The 20,615-nt window shown below is 38.5% G+C and overlaps 1 protein-coding gene across 1 annotated transcript; it reads left to right on the top strand.

Annotated features, from left to right (window-relative positions):
- The first annotated feature begins 17,451 nt into the window (after nt 1–17,451).
- On the top strand, nt 17,452–20,215 carry LOC131306771 (uncharacterized). The gene is made up of 4 exons (XM_058333196.1): nt 17,452–18,250; nt 18,500–18,733; nt 18,822–19,278; nt 19,333–20,215. The coding sequence occupies exons 1-4, from the start codon at nt 17,452–17,454 to the stop codon at nt 20,213–20,215; spliced, it is 2,373 nt and encodes a 790-aa protein (XP_058189179.1).
- Nucleotides 20,216–20,615: the final 400 nt, after the last annotated feature.

Below are 20,615 nucleotides of genomic sequence, written 5' to 3'. Positions count from 1 at the left end.
GAAACTGATTGGATTTCCAATAAAATAAGGAGAGAGAAGGATTTGGGGTTTTCCGATGGATTTGCAGCAAAATAAGGAGAGAGATGGATTAGGGGTTTCGGATGGGTTTTGGGGAAAAGTAATGAATAATTTAACCCTCCAAAAAAATTTATAACTTTTCGCCCCCCCGCCAATTCTTAGACGATCTCGCGTACTCTTTTTTTGCGCCAAAAAGTAACTATTTACATCGGGGTGTACATTGCAGACGCAAAAAAAGTCTATTTGCTACTTGGTTTTTGAGACGGCAACGTTGCGGACGCAAATTGACAATTTTTGAGTCGGGAGGTAATGCCGTCGAAATTAAATAATTTTTTGCGATAGCATTTTCTGCCGACGCAAAAAGACCAACGAAAAAAGCATTTTCTCTTGTAGTGTGGGGATATAATGGATTGATTTAGATGATTAGGTGTTGGATTAAAGAGAACTTGTGGTGTATAAGAGATGTGCATTGTTGGTGTATTGACATTGATGTTGTTTGATACTTAGAGAAATATAAATAGTTTTTCTTCTTTATGTGCTGTATCCATGGGGTTGGTTTAGTGTGCGTGTTTTGGTATGTGGGTTCAATTTAAGAGATTTGAAAAGTTGATTTTGTTAAAAGGGCATGTTTTAGTAAATGAATCGGTAAAGAGAAAGTGGTCGTTCGAGAACCTAAGGTATATCCAAGTCTTTAAAAATAAAAACGTGATAACAGAAAATGATATTGGTAACGGTAAGCCCAGAATCTAAGTAAAAGGTGCGTGAGAGTATGTGTGTGTGTGTGAGCTTCTTGATGTCCGGCGTGATTAAAGTGTCGTGTGTATTCATGTGTGGATATGCAAGCGAATGCCTTGGTGTTAATGTTATTTAATTGATGAAGATATGTGGTGGATTTACTACATGAAAGAGTTGGACTTGGGGTGTTCTTATTGTTATAATCGTGAAGATGATATTATTTATGCATAGTTATTCTTTAAGTTGGTCTGATCGATGTGTTTTGTAGTACATCGAGATTGGGAAAAAGCGCTTGATGTTTATGTTATCTGATTGATGAGATAAATTGATTGTAGTCCAAGGGTTGTACTGGGGAAGTACTGCAACGCAAGGGGTGGTAACGCAGAAACCCAACTATTGGGTTGTATTTACTGCAATGCAAGGGGTGGTAATGCAGATGGCAACGCAAGGGGTGGAAATGCCAAAACTTAACCATTGGGTGATGTTTACTGTAACGCAAGGGGTGGAAATACAGAAGGTTGTGAGTATTGGTACGTTGACTTAGAATGTGAAATTTTGGCGGAACGAAGTACTCATGGGAGAAACTATGAACTTTTAACCTGAGTTGGTGTCCTAGATGGTTTGAAGTGTCGATGCTTGCTTTCTTCCTTCTTGTAGACTTCCTAAATTTTATTGGCTTGATAAATTGGGATTTGTGTGGTAATTTAATTGGTATGGAAACGTGTTAAGTTTGATGCCGTAGATGTGATAGTATCTATTGTGAAAGAGTTACATTGGTATTGTAGTTTAAACTTATACTGGTAAACTCGAGATTTGACTGAACGGTATGTATGTCCGTATAGGTGGATAATTTACTCTTGTTGATGACGAGAGGAAAACGAAAAGACAGAATAAAAAGTGACACGAGGGAGGACACTATAAAACTTAAGTTTGAAAAGATTAAATTAGGTGGATGTGTGAGTTCTTTGATGACACATTGAGGTTAATGTCTTTGTGCACATTGTATTTCACTTCTTTGTGTGTAGTGTGTCAACTTAGATGCAAGTGTGACCAGTGAAGTGGGGTAAGAAAGACAAATTGGTTGGTTAAAGAATCCGGAGTTGTCTCTCAGTCACTGGAATGAAAACGTAGGAGTATGTTTTGAGTTTGGGAATGAACTTGAGTTTATTTAAGATAGAAGTGGGTGCATGTGTAGTTGAGAGTGTCAGTATTTGAGAATTGGAGTTAAATATTCTTTTCTACATGAGTATGTTTTTTTTATCTTTGTGTTCCACTTTTTGACAAAACAAATATGCTTTTGGAAAATATTTTTTTTCCTTGATGTCTGTCTTCACTTCTGCATATAATTTAGGTATGGATATCTCTACGAGCTAGTGTAGCTCACCCTATCCTTTCAGGTACTCGCTATTACACTTAGCTTGGATTGCATGGAGTACACATTGAGACGTCTCTTGAGAGCTTCATTGGGATCATTAAGGGGTTGTTTTTCATCTAGTTTAATTCACACTGTGTACTTTACCCCCAATTGAATGTTGTACCTTTGTTTGAACATATGTAAAGCTATGTATAAACTCCTCTCCTTGATTATTGTGAAGCCCTTTTAATGGAAGACGTCTGGGAGACTTTATGTAAAAAAAAATTATTAGAGAGAAGAGCTTTGATTCTTTGTTTTTATTGGCATGACATTTAAGGGTAAATATAGTTGAGAGAGAGACTTTTATTTGTAGAAAATGTACTATTATTTTAGTTGAAAATCGAGGGCGTGACAGAAACCCTAGGGTTAGGGTTTTTACTTTGGGGTTTGGTCATCGGATTGTGGCTGTTTATGAGAGTTTAGAGCTTTTGTAGAGAGAGTATGAGAGAGTATTTTTGCAGGGCTTTGTGGCTAGAGAGGGTGAATGATCATATCAATTTCGAAACCCCAGGGCCCCTTCATATAGGCATGGGGTGACTCACTCCAACCAATCACGATGCACGGTTCAAATTGGAAGTGTAGGGCAACTCTAACTCTGCATGGTAATCCCTTTACGTAGCCCAAAAGAATCGAAAAATGGTTGTTAGGGTTTTGAGCATCGGATCAAACGATTGACAGAACATTCCAGAATTCTAGAAAAAGACGATCTGGCGGCCGACCAATCGATTAAGTGGTCGAGGAATGCATCTCGTGTAGAGACCCGTAAAATCTTAATTATTGAAATGTTTATTAATTGGCTAATTAAAAGAAAATGGTTTATTTGGTGGTTATTTGAATTGAGGACCAAAGTGAAAGAATTGAGACTTAAGGGAGTGTGGGTGTGATAACAAGATATAGGGGTATAAAAGGGGAGTGTGTAGTGTGTAGGAGATCATTTTCTCCCATCTCTCCCTCATCCGTCCCTATCTCCCTCTCCCGGCTCACTTTCTCTCCATTGCTCTCTCTCACAAAACTTTCATTCAATCTCACAAAACGTTCAAGAATCAACCTTCTTCCGGCCTTCCATTCGCATTCTTGAGCTCAGAGATCCTTGGGTCGAGCTTGAATCGAAGTTTCGAGGTTCAAAGAGGCTAGGGCTTGTTCAAATTGCTTTAATCTCTGCCATTGTTGCGAGGTAGGGACTTCTTTACCCTTCTTATGTGTTTATATGTGATTTGGTGTAGAATGAAGGCTTGGATCGTTGGATTTTTGTTGTTGTGTTTGCCCTTGAAATTCTGCAGAATCGCTGCTCGAAACTCTGTTGTATCGATACGACTTAAGTGTCGTATCGATACTATAAAGCTATCTTTTAGGACAGTTAATGTTTTATCGATACAACTTTGGCGCGTATCGATACCAGGACCTTAAGTCCAGTTTTTGCTCCTGCTGCTTCTCCATCGACTGTTTTGACTTCCGATCACTTTTAAACTCCTTTGAACACCTCCTAACCTACCTCAAGCTTGTCTAATTGACTTCTCTTGATTATTCGATGTTATCCTTGTTCCGTTGGTTTTCCGTTAGTGAGGAACGAATAAGAAATTACTTAGTTAAAACGTCGTTTAAGTGCATACCATTGATTGTTGATATTTGTGATTGTTCATGGCGCATTTGTGATAATGTTGGCATATTGTATGATGTTTCATCTATGAATGTGATCATGAGGGAACCTTAATTTACATATTGTATGAGAAATAAGTTGATTCGGTCGGAAGTTGGTTTAGGGAGTCTCATAACGCAAGGGGTGGTAATAAAGTAACCTGAGTCATTAGGGATCACTGTGACGCAAGAGGTGGCAACATGGTAATCCTTGTGATGTTATACTGTAACGCAAGGGGTGGAAATACCGAAGATAGGAATTTGGGTTAGCAGGCCGAGTTGAGATTTTAGAGTGCATAAATCTTGTGAAATGTGCGACTATTTGTGATAATGGCATATGTTTGAATGATCGAACTAAATGTCGATACACCAATGAGTCAATTGTTATCTCCTGCTTGAACTACGTCTCCTTGTCCTCTCATTTTGCACTTATCATCATATTTACATAAAAGATTGGTAAAGATTTTTCTATTGGGCTAGTGTAGCTCAACTGTTACGCCCTCGATTTTCAACATAAATAATAATCCATTTCAATAATCAGTCTCTGCACAATATAGATGATACCCAAAAGAGAGTTTTCCAAAAGATCACTTACAAACCAAGTCACCGAGTTTAGAGATTTTACAACATTGGCAATACGGCCCAAATTCCATAATTAGTCAAAGACGACAAAATTTGAGGTTACATCATATCCAAAGTTAAAAGAGTTCAAGTGAATTTATTATTACAACTTTTCAAAAAGATCATACAAAGGATGATGGAACCACTTCTCAATGACGACTTTCAAAGTTGTGAAGTCAAGCATGCACACCATGCACTCCGCGTCAAGATCCTTGGGATGCACCTGAAAATGATAGGTTGAAATACACTAGCCCAGTAGATAATTTTATACCCAAACTATATGTAAATGCGATGAAACATGCAATAAGAGTGAATGAATTTCAATGAATGACTTGAGATACGATGAAATGTCATGAAGAACCGACGAACTACGATTAAGGGAATCTATACGTCTTGTAGCTAACCCTAACCAGTCATACATCGAGTCGGAAGTAGCATTACACACTCAGTAATCTAAATAGCCAACGACAATTTCTCAAACCAATTTAAGATTTCTCAAATGTATGCCACACTTAACTTCCTTATTTCTTACCATTCATCATCAAGCCTCTTTTCATAAAAACATCCCTTTTTGGTTGCCAAAATAGTTTTGAGAGAACTCTCGACCTTTACGGGTCAAGCTCCGTTGATTCGAGTTTGAATAGCTGGAGTTCGTTGATTTTGTGCACAAATACCGAAAACCATTGATTCGCTCAAGAATAGCTGGAGGATTTTCATAAAAATCCTTTTTCCAAAACCAAGTTTCTTCCTTTTCAAAAACTTTAATAAATTCAATCGTTTATTCCCTTTTTCAACACTTACAATCTCAAGCAAGAAACAGCCGAATGACAACATGAACTTCTATAATCAATCATAACTTCCTTCATCATGCGAGATATTCAACTGTGTTACCACCACTTGCGTTACAGTGAATTCTCTCCACCTGGGTTTCTGCATTACCACACCTTGCATTGCGGGCCCTCTAAAGTCTCCGCATTACCACACCTTGCGCTGCAGGACTCTCAATTCAGAATTATCAACTCACACATACACACATGTATTATCTATCCATATAAAATAAGTCAACGTTTCTCAAGGTCACATTCTATAATTCATCATCACACAATGTACTACAAACTCATAAGCTTGCCCCATTGAACATTGATAAGTATTTTAAGTCCACGTTATGGCTTTAAATCTATTACAATGCCCTACGTCACGTACCGAACCCACAACCACTCCCCGACACACCACCCGCTAGGTTCTAAACGAGAATCTTATAGAACGAGTGCCAAAGGAACTTAGGAAGCTCAACAAAATGAGGCATGAGGATACGAGTGACAACACTACCTATCGGATCACTAGACAAGCTCATGTCTTCTCATAACACTCATCACTTTATCCCTTATAGCCCACGGTACTCCTATCGACCTTACGGTACATTTTCCTAACCAACGTCGTTGATATTATGCTCTAATGAGTGCTAAGAGACAGGATCAAATAATGAGTCATTAGAACATAAGAAATCATGCTCAAGAGTGACTTAAAAATGTTCTAATTATATAGGGAATCATAACACGGAACAAGAATAACCTTAGGAATAGACACAGACATCGGTATACTGACACATCTCTACTCAAATGGTCATAACTTTCTGTGTAATAAGAGATTTAAGGTGGTTCTAGCGGCAAATGAAAGCTGACTTCAAGACCTTCGAATCGATATAAAATTTGTATGAAACAGACATTGGATAAAGAAGTTATGGCTGTTTGAAGTTGGGATGAAACCCAGAAAGCGAGCAGAATTTCCAGAGAGGGGAAGGATCGATCCCTCCTCTCTTGGGGATCAATCCCAATCCCCAAGGGCAAAAGTCCAGATTTAGTCCAGATTTGAATGAGGGATCGATCTCTCATGCTTAGGGATCGATCCCTAGGCAATTTTGGGCGATTTTCTGCAAATTTCGATAGCTTTTCGAAAACACAATGGTTGATGATCTAAACTCGATTAAAGCATGAAATCAACTCATGAACACATAGAATGAGTAAGAAATCTCTACCTCAAGGTTAGAAAGCTTCGAACACGAGATCAACGAATGAGCCCTAGCTTCCAAAGCTCCAAAATCCTCCAAAAACGGGTTCTAGCACAAACCCACGCGATACGAGCCCGAGGTTGCATTCTAGAGATGAAATAGAGATGGATCCTTGAGGTTTTTGTGAGATGGAGTGGAGTTTTGAGTGAGAGAGCAAGAGAGATACACGGTAGAGAGAGAGAGAGAGAGAGAGAGAGAGAGAGAACACAGATGAGAGAGAGATAGGGAGATGAAAATAATCTCCTACAATACACACACCCACCTTACATACTCTTATATTTTTTTATCACACACCCACTACTTCAATCTTCTATTCTTTCACTTCAATCCTCAATCTAAATATCCACCAAAATAAACATATTTTCTCAATTAGTCATTTAATAATCATTTCAAAAATTAAAAAAAATTTCGGGTCTCTACATTCTATCATCCTTAAAGAAATTTTGTCCTCAAAATTTAATAAATCAAGTCCAATCATGCCAATCAACATATCAACATATTCCAATCGTATTGCTATCCCTTATTCAACAATTTGATAACCATCAAAATTCATGTCAGATTCACATCAATCAAACAACAACAAACATGAGTACATCTTTCTAACTTCATCCTCCCTTCCTTGGTAAACACCCTAACGGCATCAGTTTACCTCTCAACACTTGACTACGCAAATTTAGGATAGGTATCGGATTCTCACCATGGGACACGTTGGCTTCTAATTCAAGTTCAGACCTTTCTAACTCATGCAATGGATTCGGCTCGTACTTCTTTATTATCCGTATATATATAATGCATCACAAATGCTCAAAAATTTCTATGGCACCTTCAAACGGTACACAATTCCTAAGCTTCTCGTTATTGCGAGATTTCTACAAACGATTATCTATCCATGCGTAATGATCTTACTCTAAATGTAACCCGATAGTCCAATTGACTTCCCGAGACTTCCATCTAGAAAGTGCGGTGATCATGCGCCTCTTCTAACTGGATTTCATCGGTTGTCGCCTGGGCATTCGAAGGACACACACGATACCTGACACTCACCCTATCTTTCTAGTGGTGAACGCTTCCCTTTTCCACCCAAAATGAGTCAAACTCCAACGCGGTGACACTTTATGGTACACAGGATTTTCCCCCTTTTGAATGACTATGGATAACAATGGCAGTTGGCGTAATCCTTTGGTCAGCCTCGTGCAATTATCAATCTTTAACGAATTTACCTTACTCTGTTCGGTCATCCTCTCTCGAACTTCAAAATTATTGATGAATAAATCCTGTCGTACTCCTCAATACTAAATCTAGCGGATCTAGAACACAAACCAATTTTTCTAAAAGTCGCACCAAATTCTCGCTCCAGCTTGGGTCATTCTAGATTATGAAAGGTATTCGATTATTATCTTAAATGAATGAGCAAACTCCAAGACTCAACAACACCAAATGAGAATTCAAAGGATGGTAATAAGGTGTCTGGAATTCAAAGAACATAGGAAATGTTTAAAATGGTTAGGTAACGGTTAGACAACAAACTCAATGTGCCTTCTCATGATAATCCAAAGAACCTTGAACTAATCGATCATAGCCTTACTGAGGACGAACACCAAATAGTGGGACAAAGCCCCCTATAGGCAAGCTATTACAAGATCAAAAATTTGTCCAATACCAGTAATGAGCAAAACTTTTAACAGTTTAAGACTGAGCGTTACAGAACAAATTGTCATGTGCCTCCAGAGTTGAGGAATCACAACAGAATCGATTGACAATGAGAGCAACTATAACAAGCGGATTCGAATTGAACGGCACCAACAAATGGGTATCAATAAATATGTCGCCACAAGATTTGGCTCCAATTACAACATAAGAATTTAAGTAGGGCAATAATCCCCAACAAATAGACTAGTAACTACAATATTGAAATCAAAATCAACCGGATAGGTTTAGGCAAGCATACGGATACAAAACGAAAACAAGCTCAAATCATATGACTTCAAAACTAAGAAGTTAGAATAAATGGTGCCACCAAAGTATGCAACAATAGTAACAAGTCCGAATTTGACAGTACCAAAGAAGTTGTATATCATAAAGTATGTGATTGCAGATTAAGTTTTGTAGGTCAAGTTGCAATAGAAGAACTTGCATAGGATAACAGTTACAAGTAGACAACGAAATTGGTAGCCACAATAGGAGTATCTAAATTGACCAACGAAAACTTTATCTTCAAGCAAAGTAATGTTAACAATAAGACTTCGAATGGAAAACGAGGAGCAATCGTCATCATCACTAACAAATGAGTCATAGGATTCTTTGCCACAAGAATTTGATTGTTCCCAAAAAATGCCAAGAACAATTTTGTGATAATTAACTCAAATGTCTAGAACCAGAACAAGCCAACAGTACAACAGACATACAGAAAATAGATTTCAATACAATTCCAACTTGATTTCAGTTAGGACAACGAAAGAAGACAAACAAGGAAGCAATTCTTGTGAATTCACATTCAGAATATCACCTATTGTCATGGATACAACCAATCCCTTTTCAAATCACATCACTCCTCGATATACGCAAACTACAGAGGCCCAAGATAACATATTAATACGGGGTAGCTAACGAATAAGTCGAATACCAAAGGAAAGAAGATACCTCAAATGTTAACATTTTTCTGAGAACTAGAGAGTAGTAGAAGGTGGTAGTTTGATGGCGGAACTACATCTATTGCTGTTTAGGTATACGTTTATGCTGCTGCACTAAGCTCGATGCTTCATGTACTCTGAATCCCCAAGGACAATTTCTTGAAAAGTGACCAGGTTTGCGGCAGACATAACAATGTCTATCAAGCTGAGAGACTCCTTGATTCCTAGATAAAGTAGGTGTGTAGAGACCCATATTTATTTATCAAAGTTAATGTTTTATAAATGTTTGATTATCGAGAAAGAAATATGGAATAAGTGTGTTTATGTGATTTGGGACATATGTGATAAGATGGTTAATTGAGGGGTGCATGTGTAATTATTATGTATATGAGTATATATAGGAGGGTGAGAGAGCATGTAATCATTTTCCCTCTCATCTCCCTCACCGGCTCTCTCTCTATCTCCGGTCTCTCTCTCTCTCTCTCTCTCTCTCTCTCTTACCCTCTCTCCAAAATCTCACCAAAACTCCTCAAAACCTTCACAAACTAACCTTCATTCCTCGTTCTACACTTGATTTTGGGCTTTCTCTTCGTCGATTAGAGCTCGGTGTGGAGTATTTTGGTCGAATCAAGGTTTTTGAAAAGTTAGGGCTCAAAATTTCTTGGGAATCGTGCTTCGACTTCGAGGTAGGGATTCTACCTCTCAATATATGTAATAGAAGTGTTTTCTAGCCTTAAATCCTGTCCTTGGTTGTTGTTGTTGTTGAAAATGTCGATTTTTGCAGAAAATCTACTTTTACACCCATTTGTATCGATACTGCTCTACTCAGTATCGATACAAGAATCTATGGAACGAATTTAGTTACTGTTGTATCGATACTGATTAAATCAGTATCGATACAATAGTCTTTGGAACGTTTTTAAGCATGGTTGTATAGATACTGAAATTCGTAGTATCTATACAATAATCAAAAGGCCAGTTTTGCTGTCTTGTCTCAAACTTCGTTGTTTTGACCCCCGATTACTTCTAACTTGTTCTAATCATCACCAAATCACTCCATAACATTGTAAATCATATTCGTTGAGTTCATGGAGTATCTTTGCATCCCTCACCCCTTGTTTGGTATAATTGGACGTTGACTTCCATATGGAGCTTGATTAAATTGAAATGACACGTTATGTGAGTATGAGATTCTTGGACACTTATCGACACAACGAGAACATTCAGGGCCCATCAATGGGTGGGTGCCTGGTAGGGGATATCGGGGTCCCATAATTAGCCCGGTAGGAGCTAATGCTCATATTGAACACTCAAGGCCCAACCTTGTAGGTGGGCGCTTGGCTGGGGGTATCGGGGTCCTGTAATTAGCCCGGCAGAAGCTTCGGCTCATGACACTAACGTGAAGCGAATTTGGACACATGGAAAGCTGAAACGGTTAAAGATTAAGGTGTATGCCAAATTTCATATCAAGTTTGTTGGATTGTTAAGCCTTGATTATTGCCTATCATATGGTCTACATCCTGTTCTTGCCTTGTGGTCATCCTTGCATCTCTCTTGCATATAATGTTAGCGTAGAATTTCCTACTAGGCTAGTGTAGCTCAAGCCTATTTTCATTTTAGGTACTAACACAGGACAATAGCGTGCATGCTTGGAGTGCTTGGATGTAATCATTATTTGAAAGCTAACGATTGAAGAGTTACTTAGGCATCTTTGTAAATCTCTTTGAAGATGTATTTGTAACTTTATTTGTAGATCTTTTGACTATGGAATAATGTAATCCTTAACTCTTGAATATTCAGTACTTGTGTTAATTTGGGCCTCGGAGCCAAAGATGTAATATTTTGGGAATGCTACATTATTTTGGTTATCGTACGGATTATGGCGAGGTTTTATTTATGGAAATCATTTATATTTATGTTAAAAATCAAGGGTGTGACAAGGTGGCCTAAGATTTATCCGATTTTGCAAAGGTTGATTTGGTACCCTTTGCCTTTTCCTCTCTTGGCTTTGGAATTTTTTTGGTGACACACTCACTCTAATGGTCGGTTGCCTTTGTGTATTCGGGGGTTGCGGCTGGCTAATAATCTGTGGATAGTTTCTCGCAAAATGGTCAAGCTTCCCACAAGTAAGCAAGTTCTTTGACACCACGGACATTGAGCATGAATATGACCAGGCTGACCACATGGTGACACACAATCTAACGCTTGAGGAGAGTTCCCGGAGTCCTGGTATGAGAAGGTGGCTTAAGGCTCTACTGGTCATGAATAGAGTGACTTGGTCCCTCGACTTCTTTCTTCCTAAACTCTGGATACTCCCAGAAGATGAGGTCACGTTAACAACTCGATATCTAGTTTCCCCCATATTCGTACCCCTCTGAGCACCCTCCAGAATCTTAACACCCTTCGCCTACTCAATGATCTGAGGAAACATTGCCTCATCCCTAGTACGCGGATTCACCTCATTCTCCCTGTATGCACTATGATCCTGGTGATCATGATCTCTGGTTTCACCCCACCTAACTTCACGTCTCGAAGACATCTTACTATAAAAGCATAAGAAAGCAAGTCGTTCGCATTAATCACATTGCCATATGATGCAAGTCTCCAACCTTCTAACATGGGTTAACAACTCTACTCCATTCTACCGCAATGTTTATGCCATGCCTCATCGATGTACAAACTCATTCATGCAAGCACACGCGTGTTTTGAAAACAAATGCAATGATATTCCTTTGAACCCATGAGACTAAAAGTCTCCCCACGGTCTCGAGGTGTTCTAAACCTAATGCTCTGATACCAATTTGTCACGCCCTCGATTTTCAACGTAAATAATAATCCATTTCAATAATCAATCTCCGCATAATATAGATAATACCCAAAAGAGAGTTCCCGAAAAGATCACTTACAAACCAAGTCCCCGAGTTTAGAGATTTTACAACATTGGCAATACGGCCCAAATTCCATAATTAGTCAAAGATGACAAATTTTGAGGTTACATCATATCCAAAGTTAAAAGAGTTCAAATGAATTTATTATTATATCTTTTCAAAAAGATCATACAAAGGATGATGGAACCACTTCTCAATGACGACTTTCAAAGTTGTGAAGTCAAGCATGCACACCATGCACTCCATGTCAAGATCCTTAGGATGCACATGAAAATGATAGGTTGAGCTACACTAGCCCAGTAGAGAATTCTATACTCAAACGATATGTAAATGCGATGAAACATGCAATAAGAGTGAATGGATTTCAATGAATGACTTGAGATACGATGGAATGTCATGAAGAACCGCCGAACTACTATTAAGGGAATCTATACGTCTTGTAGCTAACCCTAACTAGTCATACATCGAGTCGGAAGTAGCATTACACACTCAGTAATCTAAATAGCCAATGACAATTTCACAAACCAATTTAAGAATTCTCAAATGGATGCCACACTTAACTTCCTTATTTCTTACCATTCATCATCAAGCCTCTTTTCATAAAAACATCCCTTTTTGGTTGGTGTTTACTGTTATGTACTGTTGTAAGATGTATAATTGGTATTCACTGTTACTGTTGATGTGTGCAGTTATTACGTTGTAGGCTGTACCTAGTAGGCATAGGTGTTGATATAATTAGTTTGTACTGTAGTAAGGTTGAAAGATAGTTTGTACTTTGATGTGATGGGTAAAGTTGTATGTGAAAAGTCTACGTAGTAATTAGTGTGGCAGATAATTGGTTTGTATTATTCCAGTGTACCAATTATATGTGGTACTGTGAATGATGTAAGCACCAATGTCTGTATTGCCTATAAAGGGAGGGCTCGACCCGTTGTAAAAACCAAGTTAGTTCAAGCTAGTAATCAAGCCAGTATTTTCCAGTAATATCTCATGTGTCTTGTGTTCTCTCTTTGATCCTAACCTACTTTGTGTTTGTACCCACTTCGTGTTTGCAAACTTGGTATCAGAGCCAATGTTGTTCATTCTAGCTTAAGCCCCTTCTGAGAACTTCTTTTCCAAAACTACTTCGAATCTTTTCTAAAAGAAAAATTGAAGCGTATGCTCTGTGGTTGCCTTTTAAAGGATCCTCCACATCAGAAACTACATTAACTATTTTGATTACAGAATTTTGTATCAGTGGGTTAAAAGTACCTTGAGACTTTTGGCTTTTAAGCAGTGTGTCTCGGTTTATCTACCCTAATATACAGAATTTTATTAATCAAAATCTGTTAAAAGATTTTACATTGAAAAGAAAAGATTTGTTGTATGAGGAAACGAAGAACCCAGACCTTTATCCGTAAAAAATGAATCATTTGTTTTCCACCTATTTCACTGTTACCTCCTCCTTAGTTCCTTCAAGATCGTCCACCAGTAGAAATTCCTCCACCTCTTCTTCTAATCTTGAGTACTTGTATGAGTTTGAATACCTACCTGATGATAGTAAGGTCCCCCTTACTAATCTTCCTTTCCTAAACCCGTATGATGCCTTTGTCAGACCACAAACTTCTATAAAAAAGTCTGTCACCCAACTCTTCTCCACAAAACGTCCAACCTCGGTAAAAGAGTATGTCCAAGCCTCCAAGTTTGATCAATGTTTCATAGCAGCTACAGAAGCTGACCAACTTTTACCCTTGGAAATCCCGGTTGATTTGCCTCGCCTTTGGCAACAACAAGGATTTACTCATCTTCACTTTGGAGCAATCAGACTTGCTGTCACTTTCCATGGCAGAAAAGGTTTACCTGTTACTTCCAAACTTGCTCTAGTAGATACCAGGTTCATACAGTATCATCACGCATGGATTGCTACTGTCCAAACCACGTTAAATGATGGAACTATGATCTTTACCTTTTACCCAAATTTCAACATGCCACTAGCAAATCCTCATTTGTTATCAGCCTTGAAGGTCCAAGTTCAAATTGGTGGTGCCTCCCAAATTTCTACCACTTATGCAGCAACCCTTCACTACCAAATGGCCTATCGCCTTCAAAACCATGCTTTTGACATGTCAATACCTTCCTCCACAGATGAAGCCCTTTTCCTAACCGTCAATGCACCTCACCAAGCTTCCTGTGTCCATGTTCCACGTTAGATTTCCCATCCTAAACTTCTCAAGCTTCTCACAGAGTCTTGGAACATAGCTTATGAGAAAAACCAAAAAAATCCCATCCCAGTTCAATCCTCAAATCCAACTTTCATCCCAAAACCTGATGGTACAATGGAGATTTCATTCCCAAAAGAAGTCTCTGCCTCTGGGAGAAGCTTGAGAAGTTCAAGACGGGAAATCTGACATGGAACATGGACACAGGAAGCTTGGTGAGGTGCGTTGACGGTTAGGAAAAGGGCTTCATCTGTGGAGGAAGGTAATGACATGTCAAAAGCATGGTTCTGAAGGCGATAGGCCATTTGGTAGTGAAGGGTTGCTGCATATGTGTTAGAAATTTGGGAGGCACCACCAATTTGAACTTGGACCTTCAAGGCTGATAACAAATGAGGATCTGCTAGTGGCATGTTGAAATTTGGGTAAAAGGTAAAGATCGCAGTTCTAGCATTTAACGTGGTTTGGATAGTAGCAATGCATGTGTGCTGATACTGTATGAATCTGGTATCTACCAGAGCAAGTTTGGAAGTAACAAGTAAACCTTTTCTGCCATGGAAAGTGACAGCAAGTCTGATTGCTCCAAAGTGAAGATGAGTAAATCCTTGTTGTTGCCAAAGGCGAGGCAAATCAACCGGGATTTCCAAGGGTAAAAGTTGTTCAGCTTCTGTAGCTGCTATGAAACATTGATCAAACTTGGAGGCTTGGACATACTCTTTTACCGAGGTTGGACGTTTTGTAGAGAAGAGTTGGGTGACAGACTTTTTACAGAAATTTGTGGTCTGACAAAGGCATTATACGGGTTTAGGAAAGGAAGATCAGTAAGGGGAACCTTACTATCATCAGGTAGGTATTCAAACTCATACAAGTACTCAAGATTAGAAGAAGAGGTGGAGGAATTTCTACTGGTGGACGATCTTGAAGGAACTAAGGAGGAGGTAGCAGAGGAATAGGTGGAAAACAAATGATTCATTTTTTACGGATAAAGGTTTGGGTTCTTTGTTTCCTCATACAACAAATCTTTTCTTTTCAATGTAAAATCTTTTAACAGATTTTGATTAATAAAATTCTGTATATTAGGGTAGATAAACCGAGACACACTGCTCAAAAGCCAAAAGTCTCAAGGTACTTTTAACCCACTGATACAAAATTCTGTAATCAAAATAGTTAATGAAGTTTCTGATGTGGAGGATCCTTTAAAAGGCAACCACAGAGCATACACTTCAATTTTTCTTTTAGAAAAGATTCGAAGTAGTTCTGAAAAAGAAGTTCCTAGAAGGGGTTTAAGCTAGAATATACAACATTGGCTCTGATACCAAGTTTGCAGACACAAAGTGGGTACAAACACAAAGTAGGTTAGGATCAAAGAGAGAACACAAGACACATGAGATATTATTGGAAAATACTGGCTTGATTACTAGCTTGAACTAACTTGGTTTTTACAACGGGTCGAGCCCTCCCTTTATAGGCAATACAGACACTGGTGCTTACATCATTCATAGTACCACATATAATTGGTACACTGGAATAATACAAACCAATTATTTGCCACACTAATTACTACGTAGACTTTTCACATACAACTTTACCCATCACATCAAAGTACAAACTATCTTTCAACCTTACTACAGTACAAACTAATTATATCAACACCTATGCCTACTAGGTACAGCCTACAACGTAATAACTGCACACATCAACAGTAACAATAAATACCAATTATACATCTTACAACAGTACATAACAGTAAAGACCAATTATTTCACCATCATCTGGAAATGGAAAGAGAAACAGGTGGCATGGGCACATGATTGTCATTCAGGATTATCTGAACCACTGCTTCCAGAATAGTCTTCAGTTCTGTCGGTCAAGTAATATTGCTCCAAAAGATAGCGAATATTTTGGCGCCATTCTTCCGTATAAGTATCATTGAATTTCCAATTTGTAGATTCATAATGGAGGAGAAATGAGGGAACTTCTGCAGGTGTTAATCCTGTTAGATATTTTGGCACTTTCCGGGGTTGTTCAAAACCTTCATTGGTGTCTTTATTATATCGGCTCCATTTGATTGTAATTGGTAGGATAATTAGGGGGTAGTTGCTCGCTCGATGCTCCTCCCATTATTTGTGCCAAGTTGACCGCTATGAAATTGATCCAATCGCGTGAGAGGTAATTTGCATTAGCACATCATGCATATTATTTCCAAGATTGAAAATTTTATTTATGCACATTTCTCTTTCCTAAATCTCTCCGAATACTCGTTTCCATACTAACATCATTGTCATTACGAGATTTCCTTTTTTAGAGAAACAAAATTGCACGTTTGTCTTTTGAAAAAAAAAATCCTTTGAAAATTTACTTTCCATACTTGTATTAGTAAAAGATTTTCAGTCAAGAGGTATCAAAAGTATATAAAAAAAAAAGAGGGGTTGTTCATTGAGAGGAGGTAGCAAACCAGAGAGAGTTTTATTTTGGCAGCAATTAACCCGTTTGTTTTGTTTCGTTCTTGCACGATCCATTGAAGTTTTTTTTTGTTTATACAAACGAAAGAAAGGGCTGCTCGACTGTTTCGGTTTTCGGCGGAGGGCGAGAGATTTTGTTTGTTAATAAAGAAAAAGAAAGGGGTGCACAGCAGTGGGGTGATTTTGGTGTGCAGCCCGTATTCCATTTTTGTTGTTCTTGCCTCTTGCATCTTTGAACGATAGTTGGGTTATCTAGATCACGCTTCTCATCATATCATTCATTCACTGTTGGTGGTTTTTTGTGCCGTTTCCTGCTGTGGCCGAATCTTTGGGAGATTGATTCGGAGCCGGTTGAATCTGGAGATCGGGCGTGAAGTCCGTGGTGCATCTATTGGATCTTGAAGAAGCTCGGGGAGCATCGGAGATTGGCGAGAATAGGTAAAGGCTTGGGTAAAGTTTTTGCTATTTCGCAATCTTTACTTCTTTTCGATTAATAGAATAAAGCAGTAGTATTAGGTCGTGGTTTTGGCTTAGGGTTATTTAGGACCCTAAGTTTTTCCACGTAAATCGTGCGTCTCTTGTTATAAGTTTTATTCTACTGCAGTACTTTATTTTTTGGTTTGGAGTAATCAAGACTGTTAAATTTAAAAATTGGTATATTTTTATTAAAACTCCTATTCACCCCCCTCTAGGAGTAGATTGAACGCTTCCGCATAATTTCAATTGGTATCAGAGCCAGGTTGCTCTGTTTAGGTTTAACCACTTGAGTTTTTATTCTAGTTATAATGGACAAGAACACACCACGAGAAGGAGCCTCAAACTCGAGGCCACCCTTTTTCGACGGTAATGATTATCCATATTGGAAAGCCCGTATGACAACACATTTAAGTTCCCTAGGAGTTAGGGTTTGGAGATCTGTCAAGTACGGCTACGAGACCCCTACCATAGAAGACACTACGACTAAACAAATGAGGGCTAAGGATGACACTGAGTGGAATTCTGCTGACAATGAAAGTTTTGAGGCAAACTCTAAAGCTTTAGGAGCCATCTATGGAGCATTGAGTAAAACTAAATTTAGTCGTATTTCCGCATGCACTACTGCAAAAGTGGCTTGGGATATTCTCCAAGTCACCCACGGGGGTACTAAGACTGTTCAAACTTCAAAACTCCAAATACTTACAACACGTTTTGAAGATTTGAGAATGCAGGAAGATGAGACATTTGATAGTTTTATCACTAAGTTGAGTGACATCATTAATTCCTTCCACGCAATAGGAGAACCAATCCCTAATCTTAAAGTTTGTCGAAAAGTGCTTAGGTCTCTTCCTGAGAGGTTTAGGGCTAAGGTAGTTGCGATAGAAGAAAGTGATAAAGTTGATGACATTCTTTTTGAGGAACTTGTAGGTAAACTTCAAACGTTTGAATTGAATCATCTCTCAAAGAAACCTACATTAAAGCCTAATAAAAGCATTGCTTTTAAATCTTCTAAAGAAGAATCCTCTGTGACACAAGAGAGTGATAATGACCTTGACGGAGAAGAACTTGCTTTCTTTGCTAAAAAATTCAGAAATTTTGTTAAATTTCGTAAAAATAATAATTCCAGAAAATTTTCTCCTTCAACTAGTGGGGGCAAGAATTTTAATTCTTGGGATAATTAAAAGAAATCTTTTATTGACAAATCCAAGAAACCCCAAGGTATACAATGTCACGAGTGTCACGGTTTCGGGCATGTTCAAACAGAGTGTGCAAACACTCTTAAAAAGAAAGTGGCCAAGGGTTAAAAGGCTACGTGGGATGACGATAGTGATGACAGTAGTGATGGGGGTTCTGAAGCTCCTAGATATTCTGTGCTTGTTGCCAACATTAAGTCTCCCGCGTCCCCCAAATCGGTTGAACTTTCTACAACTCTTAGCGATGATAGTAAGTATGTCTCGACTGACGAAGATTGTGAGAATAGTGATGATGATATAGATTCTATTCATGAGGCCTATAATCAGTTGTTTAAACAAGGTGTCAAACTGAAAAAGAAAAAGAAGGAACTCATGAGTGTCATCGAGAAAATTAGTGGTGAGAGGAACAAACTTAGTGATGACATTGAATCTAAGAACACCGCGCGAGCTTAAAGAATTAAAAACTTATACTGCTAATTTGAAAGACAAGTTTGCCAAAATTGAGAGAGAGCATGTGAATGCCTTGAAGGCTCTTGAAGGGTCTAACGAGAGGATTTTTGATCTGGAGCATGACCTTAGGGAGGCCACTGAGGCCATAAAGCGTAATGAGTGTGGTGCAACTCGTATTGCTAAGATGACACATACGTTTAAAAATAGAAGCGGCTTAGGGTTTGTTGATCCACCTTCACTGATACATAAGGCTAACGAGTTCACAAAAAAGGAAATCAAGTTTGTGAAATCTGAAATTGCAAAGAATGAGGTAGTGAGCGATAAACCCGAATCTTCTATTAAATCTCCCACCATCATTAAGAATGCTTACAACAATACTCATGCTCCTGAAAAGAAAAATCCTTTTATTTGTCACTACTATGGTGGTCAAGGTCACATTCGACCTTTTTGTTATACACTTAGAAGGGACAATCAGAGAACAAAGGGGAAACTGTTTGTAGCCCCAATTAATAAAAGTGTTTGAAATGGTCAACCCAATGTGGGAAGACCTCAAGTTGTGTGTCAGTCTCCCACAAACATTAAGAATGAGAATTTTCAAAAGACTTTGAGTCAGTTGGCAAATCAAACTTCTTACCTCGTCGTGGAAATCAAAAAGTTGTCAATTTTGGCTAATAATAGTGGAGAGACTGATAGGATTGTTGCAAGACATACTACACATGGTCACACCTCGCATGTGAACACCAAACCGAAGCAAACATGGAAGAGAGTCATTTGTCATGTAGCATACACTGCTTTTCGGGCACATGATGCCTGCGCCTGGTACTTAGACAGTGGATGTTCTAGACACATGATCGGAAATAAGTCTTTCTTTTTTAAGCTAGACAAGTATAATGGTGGTTTTGTCACATTTGGTGGTGGTAATACAGGTAAATTCGTAGGACAAGGCACCATAAATGCACCCGGAATCCCTCCGTTAGATAACGTATTATATGTTGAGGGTTTGAAAGCTAACCTGTTAAGCATAGGGCAATTTTGTGATAATATGCATGAAGTCAATTTCTCTAAAAATAATTGCTCTATTGTTGATGCTTCGGGTTTGTGTGTGGTTAAAGGTGTTCGTTCCTCAAATAATTGCTATTGTGTTGAAATTGCCGGTTCTAATGTGTGTCATCGAGTATTGCTTGACGATGTAGAAATTTGGCACCAACGTATAGGACATGTAAATTTTCCGGAATTACATCGAATAACTAAGAACGAGATTGTGAGGGGAGTGCCCAAACTTGCCAATGGGCAAGGGCTTGTGTGTGCTGGTTGCATGAAGGGCAAACAAATAAAACGCCCTCATAAAAAGACAAATTTAGTTGCAACCACAAAATGCTTAGAGTTACTTCAAATGGACTTGATGGACCCTCACGTACTGAAAGTTTAGGGGGCAAGCGATATATTTTGGTTATAGTTGATGATTTTTCTCGCTTTTCATGGATTGGTTTTCTTAGAGAAAAATCCGATGCTTATGCTTGTTTCAAAACTATTTGTCAACGTATTCAAAATGAGAAAGGGTACCCTATCTCACGAGTCCGCAGTGATCGTGGTCGTGAGTTTGAGAACTCCGACATTGAAAAATATTATAATAAAAAAGGTATTAAGCACGAGTTCTCCGCACCTCGCACACCCCAACAAAATGGGGTTGTTGAAAGAAAGAATAGAACCCTTCAAGAGATGGCAAGAATTATGCTTCATGCCAAACGTGTCCCTAGAAACCTTTGGGCTGAAGCTATTAATACTGCGTGTTATACTATAAATAGAGTGTATGTTAGACCAGGGACTAT

The sequence above is a fragment of the Rhododendron vialii genome, chromosome 11a (genome assembly GCF_030253575.1).
Source record: "Rhododendron vialii isolate Sample 1 chromosome 11a, ASM3025357v1".
Classification (NCBI taxonomy): domain Eukaryota; kingdom Viridiplantae; phylum Streptophyta; class Magnoliopsida; order Ericales; family Ericaceae; genus Rhododendron; species Rhododendron vialii.
Note: the sequence above shows the minus strand (reverse complement) of the source record. Positions and strands in the feature narration are given on the sequence as shown.

What these genes read in the sequence shown, in the direction of transcription:
- LOC131306771 (XM_058333196.1), top strand. Translation starts at nt 17,452, where the DNA reads ATGGACAAGAACACACCACGAGAAGGAGCCTCAAACTCGAGGCCACCC. An exon ending in CAGAAATTTTGTTAAATTTC is followed by an intron (nt 18,251 to 18,499) that starts GTAAAAATAATA and finishes GGGGTTCTGAAG; the next exon opens with CTCCTAGATATTCTGTGCTT. An exon ending in TGTCATCGAGAAAATTAGTG is followed by an intron (nt 18,734 to 18,821) that starts GTGAGAGGAACA and finishes CTAATTTGAAAG; the next exon opens with ACAAGTTTGCCAAAATTGAG.